We start from the raw sequence: 15,413 nt of genomic DNA, 5'->3' as shown, positions 1-15,413 counted from the left end.
CGGCGATGGAAAATGGAATGGACGTGCCAAAAGTCAACTTTAATCATTTATATGCATGTATTTAACCGTGGAGCATTTGAAATACCATGATACAGGTCCTTTAAGCAAGGTCTTAAAATGACAGATTTTCAAAATAATACTAAATTAATTTGATATTTAATTAGTAGATCAATCAAATACTCATTGCTTCTCTATTCAGAATGGTTACTAAAAGATTCTTCCACCCTTCAAACCCATCTCCAGACACTGACGAAAAGTAAATCGAGGTCACCGTAATGTAATTGTAACAATGTTTACTTGGGCCTCTGCATCTGCTTTATCAGAAAGCATTTCAAGCGATGAATTAATCATTCAGATGTTGATTTAGAAACTGCAAAAGGCTACATTCCCACGTTTGAATTCAACTCAGTAGCCGCTCTTATCACAGCTGGAGAAAAGAAATCAAGAAGGCTGCTGCCTTGCAATACAATATTTTCAGACAGCTAAAGGCATAAGGGTACTACAGACGTCAGACTGATATTGTTTTGACAAGTGGATTACTGTTGTAATAACATCTGAGTAGTGCTGGTGATGCAGACTGCCAGCACACGGCGTTCTCTTGGCCACTCGGAACAAGTGCTGTACGCTGTGTTCTATCTGAAGCCTCTGAACTTGGGTGTATGCTTTGGTTTTAGACACGACAGGTTTTCCCTTTTGCTGCCTCTTTTTCTTTCTTTCTGTGATGTTTCTTCCTTCCTCTCTTCATAAACTCCTCCTAGCTTCCTTCGCCTAAATGTTTGAGATGAGGCTTTCAATGGCGGTCACGAGTTGTTGTTTTTTTGTTTTTGTTTTTTTAACTTTAAGTTGTTCCTTATTCTTTTTTCCAATCGGCTTTTCTGGCCTTGACACTTTTTTTCAGCATGAAATGAAAAGAGGAAGTGATATTTATACCAGGCTTATAGAAAGCCTATATAAGTGAAAGTCCATTTAGCATTTTTACCAATTGCATATGTGCGTGCTTTACTTACACAATTACATTAATGTTGGCTTTTAGATATGATCATAGAGCTTTTTTTGCCATTACGCCTTTCTTCCAAAAATGGTGTAAAATTGGGGTCTTTTTTGATACAAGGGCACTAGAAGGGAAACATATATACTAACAAGAGTGACTGTGTAGATCAATCTTTTCCCTCATGACTTTGTTAAATTTGACTTTTCAAGGCATGATTTGATTTAGAGTCAAACATTATTATGTTGCCTATCCCAACTGCCTTTGGGCAAGAGGCTGGGTTACACACCCTGGACTGCTTCAAAGCCAACCGCACAGTTTATTTATGTGGAAATGTTTTCTGTCTGCTCACTTAACGTGGTCCATAAATAGAAGCATTATACATTTGAAAATGAAATTCAAATAATGTAGGCTTTGTGGTCCCACACTTTCAGTATGTATGGTTTTATTTTTCATTGACAAAAATATTTTTTGTGGCCTGGGGGCATGGGTTGTGCAGTCACAGTCTGGCCCTGACGTCGGAGAGGATTTGGAGTGCCTCTCCCAAGTTTCCCAGCAATGCTATACGTTCAAGGATATAGAGTTTGACTTCTGCTTCCCCCTGCTGGTGTGGAAGTGGAAGTGGAAACCAAGCTGAACGTATTGAACCACGAGTTTGACTTCACTGACAACATTCAATCAGGGAATTCCTTTACAGTCGTATAAACTAACTGTGCATTTTCTTTACAAACTTTCAACAATCAACATTTTAATTTGATCCGGCATGAAATACCAACAAACATGTTTGTAAAATACATATCACATATTACTGTGATCAAGTCAATGGTTTTGCAAAATAACAGTACCGTCTAATACAATAATAATCACCAAAGTTGAACTAGGTTTAATTAACATAACATTTTTCGGTATTTACCTTTCAACAATTGATTTTGGATGCATGAGACACCCTTTGTAACAATTATCTTTTATTTTTTTCTATGTATGTGTGTGCAGCTGAACTGGAGTTTGTTCAGATCATCATCATCATTGTGGTGATGACAGTCATGGTGGTGGTGATCATCTGCCTTCTCAACCATTACAAGCTCTCCACCTTCATAGCGAGGCAGAGCCAGGCCCGAAGGCATGACCATTCTCTGCAGCAGGTTCGTACCACTGGATACAAGTGAAACATATTGTAGTTGTTCTGGTCTGACTCATGTTCCTCGAAATCCCTGCTAGACTTGCTTGAATTTGAGCTTTCTTTCGTTATTGTGACAAGTACTTTAAATGTGTTCCTTTCCGAAGCAAGGCAAACGAAGCTTAGCAGTTTGTTGCCTGTAATGCGGTCTTGAGTGAAAGAAATCTTTCACTGCTGAAGCAGATTTGCTCCTAACTGTGAGAGGAAACTGCTGAATTGTTTTTTTTTTTCAGAGCATTGATGTTTAATTCACCACAGCTCCGTCTAGACTGTTGCGTCTCCACTCCTGTTCCAAAATGTCAACACAGTGGGACAGATGCACACACACACACACGCATATACAAAAATCACATAAAAATTGACAAAAGACTGTACAAAGTTCTATTAGGCCTATCAATGGCAAATATCAGCGATTGAAGTTTTAATATTTGCTGTTTTTCTTGGACAAATGAGAAAATGTTCCTGATACCTTATCGATTAGAATATTTTCTACCATTTCACCCTTAAAAAAATGACAATGTGTTGTTATACCCCATGTGTCTGGTGCTTTCATCATCACCAAATAATACTGTTGCTCTGCTGGCGTTTTTTTTTTTTTCCACAACTCCTAATATGCCTTTGTTCCATTCTATCAAAACACAAATAATTCAAGAGAAGCAGTCATGAATGCAAACACTACCCTAAATGCACCATCCGAACCCTACGCCATCCAAGCCCCATAGCAAAGAAGCGAGCGGCTTGGAAGCATTTGTTTAACAATAAGAAAAACGACCAGTCTTGCCATGCTGCTTTATTTCAACAAAACAGCCTCAGTCTGCAGAAATAATTTGAGATCAGTGCGCAGCGGAAAACAGTCATTTGGGTAGCTGCATTACTTTGTTGTAGCTTCCACGCTGCCTCCCTTTAATGTGGCAAGACTCGCACACCTCTGTGTGCTCCTTGCTGCTGAAAAGGTCATTTTCGTCTTTCATCTGGTGCCCGCACCCCAATTTGTTCCACTTAGCATTTCATTTCCCTTTTTTTGCAGAAACAAAATCTTTCATCATGTCACAAAAGAAAGATTGGAGATTTTTATTCCCAATGTGTGAATTTGTCACACGTAATAGCTGAACACCTTGTCAACATGAGGCAATGATAGGCGAAGGTTCACTTTGTGATTTCATTACAAAAGATGCACGGTCATTGTCTTTGTTTCTGCTTAGGATGGATGCCTGTGGCCTTCAGACAGCAACTCGCGACAAGGAGCCTCAGAGGTAACATTTTGCCGCACTGAACTTCAATGCACCTGGACTATCAGACTGTGCGTCGATTCAGACGGAGCATTGAACAAAGACTCAAATAACTTTCTTTACAGAAAAACAATATGACAGAATTGATATGTTCCACTAAGAGCAGATTCATAACCACTAGCGTACCAACATGTATAATAACTTGAAAATGCACCGAAATTAAAGTGTTTGGTCAAAACCAAAAGTGAGAAACGCTTAGCCAAAAATTGAAACGTCAGGGGGGCGTCACCTAATGATCGATAAAAATGAAATGAAACTGCATACATAAATGGACTTTTTGATTAATATTCTTGCTGTTTGTTTTAATGGCCATTTAAAGGAGATTAATTTTAATGTGCTTCAGCTTTTTCGCCGTAAATATGCTAAATCATACAGTATATAACAGAGGCAGGTTTATTACATTCCATGTACATTCCAATCACGAATAGCCTAGTGATTTGATTAGGTATTGTTAGCATATCGGACTAGACTGTGATTAAGTAAAATATTAGAGTAATTATCCATTACCCTCCTTGACATACACAGTATGTCAGTTTCATATCTTGATAGGAAACCTATATCATTTCGACATTAGTAGTTTTTAATGTTTAATGCATTGATGAACTGCTATTTTGTCTCAGTTTGAAATGTTCAACTGCATTTTGAATGCACCACATAATGATTTGAAGCTAGCAATGACAGAACATTTGATTAGTGATTTCCTAGCACCCTTAATCAGCGGTTGAATGTGTGTGTGTGTGTTTTTAAATTACAGTGTGTTTACGGCAGTGAAAACTGAGTCACAAGGACTCAAGCTGCCCGCTCCACTAACACAGTTTCAAAGGCCACCTTAAGAATAAATGCGTATGACGGTTATTGCATGTGTCCATTCATTGTTTTGGCTTTTTTTTTTCACATTTATGTAATGGCCATTGGATTTCACATTTCAGCACAGCTGCCAGCAGGGGGATTTTTACAATACAAATAGTTTCCCCATGAATAGATTGTACTATAAGCTACCTGTACTTTGAATCTATGGAGAAAGCAGTCTCCTCGCGCCAAACTACGGGGTATGTAAGGTATTCATTAAATGTGCAATGATTAAATGTTTTACCAGTAACTATAATCCAATTAATCAATAGTTTACGATAACCCATTTAGAGACAATTTAGAGACCTACAATGATCCAAATCATTTCAGCTTCTTGACAGTAGTTCTGTGTTTTTCTGTGTCTGAAAGCAGACTGGTTGTCTTTTTGCTAAATCAAAATCAGATATTTACAAACATCTGCTCATACGCTGGACATCAATTTTCCATCGTTAGCCCAATTCTGACAGTTTAAACCCCCAAGGGGTGAATGTTTGCGAGTTGACATAGGTCGTAAATGTGCGTTTACATCAGATGTTCTTAAGAAGTCGTCCAAGGTCGTGAGCCATTGCCAAACGTTTGCCTACAGTTTTAATGTGTTTTGCGACAAAAACAGTGCATCTGCTATCTTCACTGACACTCGCAAACTTTCACCCCTCTGTGGGACAGGGGCTTTGCAGGTTCAACTAGTAATTAAAAAAAATATATATTTTCTGCAATGTCCATTTTCTATGTCCTGCTTATGATTTGAGAGACGGCAATTTAAAACCTGTTTTAAAACAATAATCGGGATTCATCAATCGATTGACAAAAACATCAACAGAGTTAGTATTCATTATACTGTTTACTCTAGTGTTTTGTGACAGTCTGCTGTTGTTACATAAGGTCCTTAAGGGAACTCTTGCTTTTCAGCTATAATACCTATCAACAACTGGCCGGCAATCGCCTAATAAAGTGCGTTCGTCCTAACCCCATGTGGTAAACGCTAAGGTTAAATAAGTCAAACCACAGACACGGTATGTGTCACCGAAATTTAGAGCTAAATATATCTGAGTGAATAATCAAGAAAATGGATTATTTTCAATGCAGCCACCCCGTTGCCACGGTAGGACCGTTCACTTAGTGGGGACAGAAATGAATTGGCATCTCCAGTGCGGTTGCTCGTCAATGTTTAATCAACAAGGAATGCTTTGTAAGTAGCGCCAGATACAAGCATGGCGCCGCTTTCCAAATCACATCAAGTCTGGCATGTTCTCCAAAGACAACCAAATGCCAATCTAGTCTCTGTGACCGTTGATCTGTTTGCCTCATGGTGTCCACGCCAGATGGAGATCCTAACATGGCAATGGAAGTAGACACACTGGGAAAATCACAAACAACCGCACGGGGATTCAAACGCATGATTATGACAACGATTATCGACACGTTGCAAAGAGGAGTTAAGCTGTAGGGAAGTTTCGCCGGCTGATTTTCGGCTGGCTTTTGTCTATGCCAGAGCATTTTTGGCCCGGTTGCCATTACTGGCACCCAAAAGCCTTCCGTGTCAACAAATATTAAACAAAGGGAGCATCTTAATCGTGTTGGTGTTAAGCGCTAAAGGCCATGGAGTGTGTGGGTGTGGGTGCGTGCGCGCGTGTGTGTGTTTGGTGCGTCATTAATCAGCTGCACCTCCCCTGACACTGTCTAGACAGCCGTCTGAGAGCTGCCCTGCTCGGCTGCGCTCTGCTCCCTCTATCAGCTCCACACCTTTTCTCCCCCCTCCCCTGTCTATCAATCTGTCTAGTCTGCTTCTATACTTCTTGCTATTTCTCTCCCTTCCATCTTTTATTTCCTCCTTTGTCTCTCACCTTTGTTTCACGCATGCTCTCCGTTTGCGGCTTCCATGTCTCATTAGCTTTCGCCGCGTCCCTTTTATTATTTTAGTTCCATTGTACCGTCATACTCATATTTCAAATAGTCCCACCCTTTCTATGCACCCCCCACCCCCGGCCAGTCATCCCTCCTCTCTATCCAGACTACCTGTCTGCAGGAGTGAATGAGACAAAATGCTTAATTGAAATGCGTTCCCTCTGAAAGCAGCTCGCCAAAGTAGATGTTTTACATTGGCGGTGCAAGACAAAGGAACCTAAAGGAGGTGAAATAATCGCTTCTGTATTTGATCAAACCGCCCAACATCTGGTTCACTTTTGTCTTTCATCCAAAGATCAAAAATGCATTAGTTTGGCATTTTCGGGCAAAAATTTTCCGTGGCTGAAAATTTGTTTTGCGTCACTAATTCACTTAAATCAGGCATGCCCAAAGCCAGTCCTCGAGGGCCGCCTATCCGGCATGTTTTGGAGGTTTGTGTCCTCCTACCACACCTGATTCAAATGATCAGCTCATCTGCAAGCTCAGCGGGAGCCTGACAACAAACCTGATCATTTGGATCAGCTGCATTGGATGACTGAAACATCAAAAACATGCAGGATAGGTGGCCCTCGAGGACCGGGTTTGGACATGCCTGACTTAAATGAATCCCTAATTTAAAATCTCAATTTATTGGTGTTTATGTCTTATGGGCAAGATTGTGTTTACATACTGTACATGCTTTAAAGCATAAATGCATAAAAGACCTATTTTTAAAAGTAATTAAAAATCAAATGTTGGATGGATATTTTAAATTAATACAATTTTATTATTATTATTGTTCTTGTGTAACTTGATGCAAGGTAATGATTGTAAAACAAAAAGTAAATTTCATAGATTCTATAAAATGTTTTAAAAGCATAAGAGAAAGAATCTCATTTCAAGAAGATAAACAGTGCAAAACCTGCCATTTTTATTTGCTTTTTATGTAAGTGAAGTGGAAAACATTGGAAATTCTGTTTTTGTCTCAGTACGAGTCAAGAAAACAACCCGGAACAGCCGTTTTTTTATTACCTAAACCATCTGAGAAAGGTGACACCAAGTCAAATGTTTTTATAATGTTCCAATCTAAGTTTTGCTCCGATTGTCCACTGTTGACCCCAATGCCAATGCCATTTGATTTTGTTTCCACAATTTGTATCGATCTGTCTTATGGTAAGCAACATCTTGCACAAAGCCTTTGTGTTGCCTCTAAGTTCCTCTGCCAGGGACCAAAACCAGTGGTAGGATTACTTAAATTGAACAACCGAAGCGAGGTCCATGAAATGTTGGCACAGGATGGCCGCATGTGCCCATTAAATTCTTAAGCAGATAATTGAGATACAAGTATAGAGAATGATTGCAGTTGTTTAAGAACTTGCTGGTGGCAGAAATTCTCTCTGTTATGGTCTGCTGTCTACAGACTGCTATTCAGATGAACGTTGTGATGAGGATTTGGTCTTTGTTTTTGCCCCTCTTTGATGTCAGATGCAAGACCTTCCTGAAAAGTAATTTAATAGAAAAGATTTACTTTATTAGATTTGCCTTATCTTAATCAACCAAAAATGTTCCCGCCGGGGTGCGCCTCTTGGTTACAGCGAAGAATCTTTCACTTGGAAGCCGTACTTTGCGGATTGAGTCTTTTTATTTTTTAACACGGATGCCATTTGTACTTCTTAGGTGCTATATGCGCCCCAGGCCAGGGATCGCTTCACCGCTCCCGCCTTCATGCACAGAGACCGCTTCAGCCGCTTCCAGCCCACCTATCCGTACCTGCAACACCAGATCGACCTGCCGCCGACCATCTCCCTATCTGACGGCGAGGAACCCCCGCCCTACCAGGGCCCCTGCACCCTGCAACTTCGCGACCCCGAACAGCAGATGGAGCTCAACCGGGAATCGGTGAGGGCGCCGCCCAACCGGACCATCTACGACAGCGACCTGATCGACATGGGGGGCGGCGTGGGCTCGGGGTTAGGTCCGAGCGGCCCGAGACCGCCGAGCAGCAACTCGGGCATCAGCGTGGCCAACTCAAGTATCCACGGGCGCATGGAGGCCCCCCCGCCTGCGTATAGCGAAGTGATCGGCTCGTCGTTGTTTCTCCACCAGCTAAGCAATAACCAGAGGGCGGGGGATTTCGGGGGGCCCGGAAACAGGATGATCCAGCAGCAGAGCCAATCAGAAAGCACAATAGTACCTTCCCAGATGAAGGACGGCCAACCGGAGGACCTGGTGTGAGGAAAAGAGTGAGCGGGACTTGGCTTTCCCATGCTCGGTCTCGGTCCTGCGTCCGCACTCCCATGCACAACAAACAGGAGCTTCTACAAATAAGGCAAAGAGAGGAAGTAAGTTCTTATTTTGTATCTCTATGCTGTAAACTGGTCCGCAAACAGTGCTGCGGCAGGATTATGCCGTGCATGGAGCCTTTTTTTTTTTTGTCCCCAGCGGAAAAAGTCAGAGGACACAGATTGAAAGACTAACCCCCCCCATCCTTGTTCATCCCCTCTGGTGGCTACCTTAGCTCGAGGAATGGAGGGGGTGTCTTTTTTCGTTCAACTTTCCGGAATCTGTTCACAAAGCCAGGACCGAGAATCAAAGGACCTAAACAAAACAAATGACTCACACACACTCAAATGTTAGTGCCAAGGTTCACGAGGAAACAAAGGAGGGGGGAGAGGAAAAAAGACAGACTTTGAAAAATGAGAAGTTATCTAAAAGTTGCACTATCTTTTTGTCGTTTAAAGAGGAAAATTATATGTTTTTATTTCACTTTATGTCTCACAAGGACCGAGTGACTTGAGCCCCAAAGGTGTTTGGGAGCAAAAACCAAGTATTATAAGCTTATGTCCTTCCTTTTTTGAAGCATCTAGAAATATTTGTACCCAGCCTCCCGCATCTCAAGTCTGCTTTCACCACGGGCACAATGAGACTGGATCCCAAGAGTTCTGCCTTGCTTCGTTTCGGCCCTGCAGAATACGTTCGGCCCAACACGCGAATGTCGATCGGCAGCTGGGTGGACAAACCCCCCCAAGGTTGGGATCCGCCTCGGAAAATGCCGTGGGACGGTCCCCGCTCGGTTTTTTAAGAATCGAACCATCCAAATTGTACAGCCGACTCCCTAAATGCTTGAATTTTATCATGGCGGTGAATATGTCAATCCCTGAAAAAGGACCTAGTGTTCACAAAAGTGACCTTCAAATGGATCTGCAACAAGTACTTTCTTAGCCTATCCACTATCAGACAAATACAGTATGTGGTCATGAAAAGCCTGTCCACCCAGCTGTCTCATCATAGTAGAGTCCCTCCTCCCGTTCTGTCTTCATGCCCCCCCCCCCCCCCCCCCCCCCCCCCGATTATAGTGCTTACTGTATGAACGCTGCCGTGACACAAAAGCTCCACTCTCGGTCATATAGCTAACAATCGGCAATCAAACCGAGACGACACATGATGAAGATTTCCTGCGGCCGTCAGGATTGAGTGCAAACGGTCTGTGGTCATTGTCCAAGGGCTACGGGAGAACAAACTTTTGAAAAATCTCGCCTTTTCTCTGCTCATCGTTGCCTTCTCCCCTTCTCTTTTCTCGACTCGTTTTCATTGGAAACGTTTAGTGCCCCCTCCCCGCTCGTTCCTCTCCGCCGCCGCCTTTTGTGTCCTTTGGCGAACGCCCGTCTTCATTTTCCTTCGGTCCACGTGGAGAAAAGAATGCTGAGTCCGCCAAGCCCCTTTAAAGTGGAGACTGGATCCAGTTTGCTTACTGGCTGTGTTGCGTGTGCGCACGTTTGCTCGTGTTTGTCGGTGAGACCTTTTAACAACGCAGAAAAGCACTTAATGTGTCTGCCGAAGTAAAATGTGTGGCTGTGTAGGTGTGCGTGTGTGTGTACACATGATTGTGTGTTTTTGGCTGCTTTGTCAAAGTTTCGACATTCAAGGACATTTGGCACTTGTTCGCATTAGCGCAGAATTAATGAAGCCTTCATTAGAATTCAGAGAGTCACTTTCCAAAGCCAGGGGTGCATGATGGGAGCGATTATAGTGAAATTAAATCTAAAAAGAAAAAATATCCAATCTAGTCTATAGGCTTCCATTTGTCACCACTGAAGCATCCTGCACTACGTGCAGGGTCTAAGCTTGCTTTTTCAGAGTCCACATACTGAAGCGTGGGGCTGCCAATGTGGAATAAACATCTTTGACTGGCTAACACGTTTGACCATCTTTACAGATAGGATCAAACATTCGCAAATACATTCCAACGTATTTTAAAATATGTCAGGACGTACTTGTCGATATGTATTAGCCTGCGACTCGGTTAGGATGTATTTCAAACGCACAGTACGGGCCAAAGGTTTGGAAGCGCCTCATTCAATGCATTTTCTCCATTTGCATTGGCGATCCTCCCTGAGTGCGTCAAAACTATGAATTAACGTATGGGGTGAACTAACCGAAAACCGATTTGACCTTTGAGTGTTTTCAAATGAACGACCTTTTCACACTTTTAACATTGTCTCAATCAGCTCCAAGAGGTCGTCAACTGACATGGTTTTCACTTCGCCGGTGTGCCTTATAAGGATTAATTAGTTGAATTTTATACTTTTATCAATGGAGTTGGGACCATCCATCAGTTGTGTTGTGCAATCAGCTTAATACACAGCCAACAGCTCTAACGGACAACTGTTAAAATCCATATTATGGCAAGAACCAATCAGCCAACTATTGGAAACCAAGCACCCATTATCACTACGACCATAATTTTTGAATAATTCAAGTTGTTTATCCAAATGCTTACCCTGCACTATACTTAAAACTACATTCGAACGTATTTGAAAATGTTTGAGTCTATATGACTTGCAAATATGGTTGAACAAGTTTACCAGTCAAAAATGTATTAGCAGCTCCTTCCTTCCTCGTGATTACGTCAATGTTCCAAATGTGAGTCTCCCCTCTGATAACGGAAAACAACTTGAGGCTTACTGACCCATTTGTACAGTATTTTTTTAAGGATATCCCTCCCAATCTCACTTGAGAGCGTCAACACTGGCCTCAATACTTTGCTCTAAGCGGCAAGTAACTCTTCAAAGGATGGACCTGCAATATCCGGTTGAAAAGATCACATGATCAAACCCTATGGGGTCCTCGGTTACCATTAATCTTACGCTGCTGCGCAATTGAGTTTCTGGAACACCTTTTGCCATCATTGTTAACTGAGAAGATTCTTCCTCTTTTATATCACCTCATACAACACATATCAGCATGGCGGCCTTGATGAACCAGGAGTTCAAGTTATGCTCGAGTGCTAAATGCTCACACGCATCACATGAGTTTGAATGAAGGCCTTTACATTGTGTGTGTGTGTGTGTGTGTGTGTGCTACATTGCTGCTGCTATTGCTGCTACCGCTAATCTTTTTGCTATTGCTGCTTGTTGAGCCGCCCATCCCTTCCCGCGGTCCATCAAAACAAAAGAGGCCTGAACCTCTGCAGTCAAAGGTTTCCGTGTCGGGACCAAAATCGGACTCCTGTGAGAGGAAGGAAATAGCAGCTGTCATTTTCTACATCGGTGAGAGGATTGTCCCAAAAGGTTTGGGCCTTTGACTGCGAGGAGCTGCTTCATTCGCTCTTTTTCATTCTTCTTCCTCGCTCCTTCTTTCCACTCTGTCATGGCTTGTAAATGGGGGATACAAAGATGAACGTTTATGTTTTCTACGAGGAGTTTTGCATGTTACAATTATGTGAGTTTAAAAAAAAAATAAGGTGCCTAATGTTCATGTTTGAGCAGACCACATCAGTCCAATTGCTGATTTGGAGTTTTGACAGCTGCTTTACTGAGAACGCTTCAACTAAATTGAGTACAGCGAGGAAGAATGCTAACGTTCGCCAATTGGCCGCCGCGCGTCGATTCCCATCAGACACGGCCAAAATATTGTTTAAAAATGTCCCGAATTGTAAATCACCACTCACGTCCACATCCTACCAAAAAATATTGATGGTGAATTGTTTGGCAGCCCAAATAGCAGCCTTGCACATCTTGAAGCGATCTCAGCTTTATGATGCGGATGATGCTTTGTGAGCAGAAATGACTTTCGGTTCACGGCCGTGCATTTTCAAGAGTTAATTGCTTGAATTTCGACACAGGTTGAGCCCCTCCCCAGTTAAAGCAGCTGGAACCATTCCAACCAGTGAGTTGCCGCATGCGTGCGTGCGTGTGTGGAGCAGACATAGGAACCCACTTGCACTCAAAAAGCTCCCACCTTCGTTGTGCCTCACTTCCAACGGTGCTTTTTCAGTAGTCTGTCTTTTGTTTGTAAGGTGCTGTATATAACTTGAATATATATTATGCACATATTCTGCCCAATGGGTAGAGACCACAAAAATGTTGTGAATAATGTAAAATAATGTACAAAAAAAGTCTAAAACTTAAGAAGGCAGCATCCAATTTGTAAAGGCCTACAAGTTAAAAATGTGCTTTTTTTTTTTTGGGGGGGGGGGGGGGGGGGGGGACATGAAAGTATGCTTGGAATACAGTTGAAACGAAAAAGTTATTCAATGTTTTACTTTTGAGGTGGAGGAGCGTAAGAATGAGAATGGTTGACGATTTTGACACTTGTCGCCAATCTTTTAGTTACTGGCTGTCAGTTTTATTCAAGCCACGAACGACTATCATCAAATGCGTAGTCGAAGCATCGTTCCAAAAAGCGTTTAGCTGAGTAGCGTGTTAAGGTCAACTTGCATCGTTCAGCGTCCATCTATTTCACGGCTGTCGAGTGGAATTCCAGTCCTCGGGGGCCGGTGTCATGCATGTTTTCCGGTTTTCTTTCCGCAACACGCCGGATTCACATGTTTAGCTTGAAAATGAGTTTAGTCATTTGAATCAGGTGTGTTTAAGAGAGAACAGCGCGGAATACCGACCCTCCAGGACTGGAGTTTGACACCTGTGATGTATTTGGGACATGTCTACAAGTCTGGCGCCACTGCAGAGAGATAAAGTGTATGTTTGTACTCAACTACCTTTTAATGTTGTAGCCAAGATTAGGAACGGGCATGATAATCAATGAATTTGATATGATCAAATTGAGGCAAAAATGAATCAAGAAAAATCCATTTTGTACATTCAGAGTAAAACTTCCTCACAATCGATCGAGGGATTGTAGTCAAATGCCCATCCTTTAGTTTACTCGAAGGTTCGTTTATCTGCCAAAGTACAAAATGGTAAGAAACGAACCTCTGGTTAGCATTTTACGTCCCTAGTGACACGACGCCAGATTGTCGAAGCAGCGCGCCGCGAAAGGAAAAAGGGCCGTTCTCTCGTATGTGTGTGTGTGTGTGTGCGTGCGCTCGTACTCGGAAGCGGTGAGAAAGCAACCAGGAAAATTGCAGAAAAATCATTTCATTGTACTTTGTGTTGGGTTTTTGTTTTGTTTTGTACACGTTGTTAAAAAGGCACAGTATATTTGAGCAAAATCTCGTATTGTGTAATCTGCAGTCATTTATTTACAGACGTACTGAAAAATACTCCACTGTACAATAACAGCAGAGCATGTTCATTCTCCTTTCTAGATGATGTACATAACAATGTACCATTTTCATTTCAAAGCACCAAATAAACGGCACTTGTTTTCTAATGTTCAATTCTGGATAAAGTGCTGTCAGCGACCTCGTTTTGTTTTTTTCGTGTTTCGTTTCCTGCACTAGCTTGACAAACTAACTTGGATTCAGACTGATTGTTCCGTATGATTTTGCTTGCGCGGCACCCTCCTTCATCTTTTTGAATCAGAAGTCTGGTCTCAAGCGCTAACAAGATGTTTTGTAGAGAATGTCCATGAAACCATGAAAATGTCTCATGTTCATAAATCGGTTACTGTAGGACTGCTTCCATTGTGGGTTTAGCATCGTCGGTTTGCTTTATTTACAAATCTACGTTTTTGTTTCCACATCTTGCCCTTGCCCCTCTTTGCGTGTGTGAAAATGTGCACACAAACTGAGGGTACACTTGTTGTAAATCTTTTCTTTTTTTTTTTTTTATTTAAGCAATTGTGGTGTACTAGGTTTTAGACCTAAGGTCTGTTATTGCAATACTTTTACAAAAAAAAGATGAAAATATTTTTCAAAAAAATGTTGCTCAAGTGCTGTTGTAGTCAAAAAAAATTATGTTTGTAATCAAGCTGTAGTCAAACTACAGTGTCAAATGAATAAAAGTTTTAAAGTGGCTGTGTGTGTTTTGTTTTTTGTTTTTGTTTCTTTGTTTCTTTCACAGCTCACTGGTGATGGATAAGACCAAACCTAGAAGCGCAGACTTCATTATTATTATTTCAGTGGTGCTAGGTTTGGAGTTTTGAGAATAATTTCTACAAGAACACACAAAAAAATCAATTAAAGGATCAAAGAAAATAGTTACATCCTAACGTGGCTGTCAATATCTTTTTTCTACATCGTTAAATGACGAATGTGATTTTAAAAAGTCAGCACTGTTTTAAAACTATAGGTTAAAAAGTTTGATATTGGTACTCCTATTAATGTTGCAGATCAATTTACGTGGATTATTTAATTATTTTTCAGCAAATGGTTCAGTTGGTCAATATATTTTTTTTTTCTTTCAGGCACTTTGATGCACTTTTAATTTTTTTTGTGTGTTTCAAATTAACCTGTAACATGTATAAACTTAGTAAAAAGTATACATTTATAGAAAGCTGATTTATATGTTGCATAGGTATACTTATAAAATCTTTATAGATAGTGATCTTATTTATAGTTGCCATTTTTTGCCACATTTTTAAATCGGCATTTACGTCCCCCCCCTCCTTTTTTTTTTGGTCTTTATGTCATGTTTTTGGAGTGAATTCAAAACAAACAATTCCAAATAAATTTCAAAGACTGTCCATCTTCAAAATTAAGTACTGCCGCTAATCAAACAGGCACATGGGACGCGATAATCACCAACCTGAACTAGAAGTACATAAAAGATCTTTTTTTTTTAATTGCTTTTCCTCGCTATCATTCGTCGTGAGATCGCACACTGTTTGTGAAAGAATGCTAAAATTATGAGTAAACTCAAAAGTTTTTTGTTTCGTCCATGGAAACTTGGGGGGCCATCTAGACCAGTGGGTCTCAACCTTTTTTCAGTAATGTACCCCTCTGAAATATGGTTTCACCCAAGTAAAGTAAACCAAGTAAACCAATGCAAAGCATTTTGGGGTTAGATAAAAAATAAAATAAAATTGCCACCAAAAACCAAAACAA

General features: G+C 41.3%; 1 protein-coding gene across 2 annotated transcripts in view; it reads left to right on the top strand.

Annotated features, from left to right (window-relative positions):
* The window catches only part of LOC148425679 (low-density lipoprotein receptor class A domain-containing protein 4-like), a 156,336-nt gene extending 146,821 nt beyond the window's left edge, over window positions 1–9,515 (top strand). For both annotated transcript variants that reach the window (XM_088410468.1, XM_088410469.1), the window contains 3 exons: window positions 1,982–2,130; window positions 3,368–3,418; window positions 7,865–9,515. In XM_088410468.1, the coding sequence (XP_088266594.1) occupies window positions 1,982–2,130; window positions 3,368–3,418; window positions 7,865–8,422 (758 nt within the window). In that variant the 3' untranslated portion in view covers window positions 8,423–9,515. The remainder of the gene's footprint in view (window positions 1–1,981; window positions 2,131–3,367; window positions 3,419–7,864) is intronic.
* Window positions 9,516–15,413: the final 5,898 nt, after the last annotated feature.

This window comes from Hippichthys cyanospilos, chromosome 3 (assembly GCF_059441005.1).
Source record: "Hippichthys cyanospilos isolate Australia breed blue-spotted pipefish chromosome 3, RoL_Hcya_1.0, whole genome shotgun sequence".
Lineage (NCBI taxonomy): Eukaryota > Metazoa > Chordata > Actinopteri > Syngnathiformes > Syngnathidae > Hippichthys > Hippichthys cyanospilos.
The sequence above is the reverse complement of the archived record's forward strand: the minus strand, read 5'-3'. Positions and strand labels throughout refer to the sequence as shown.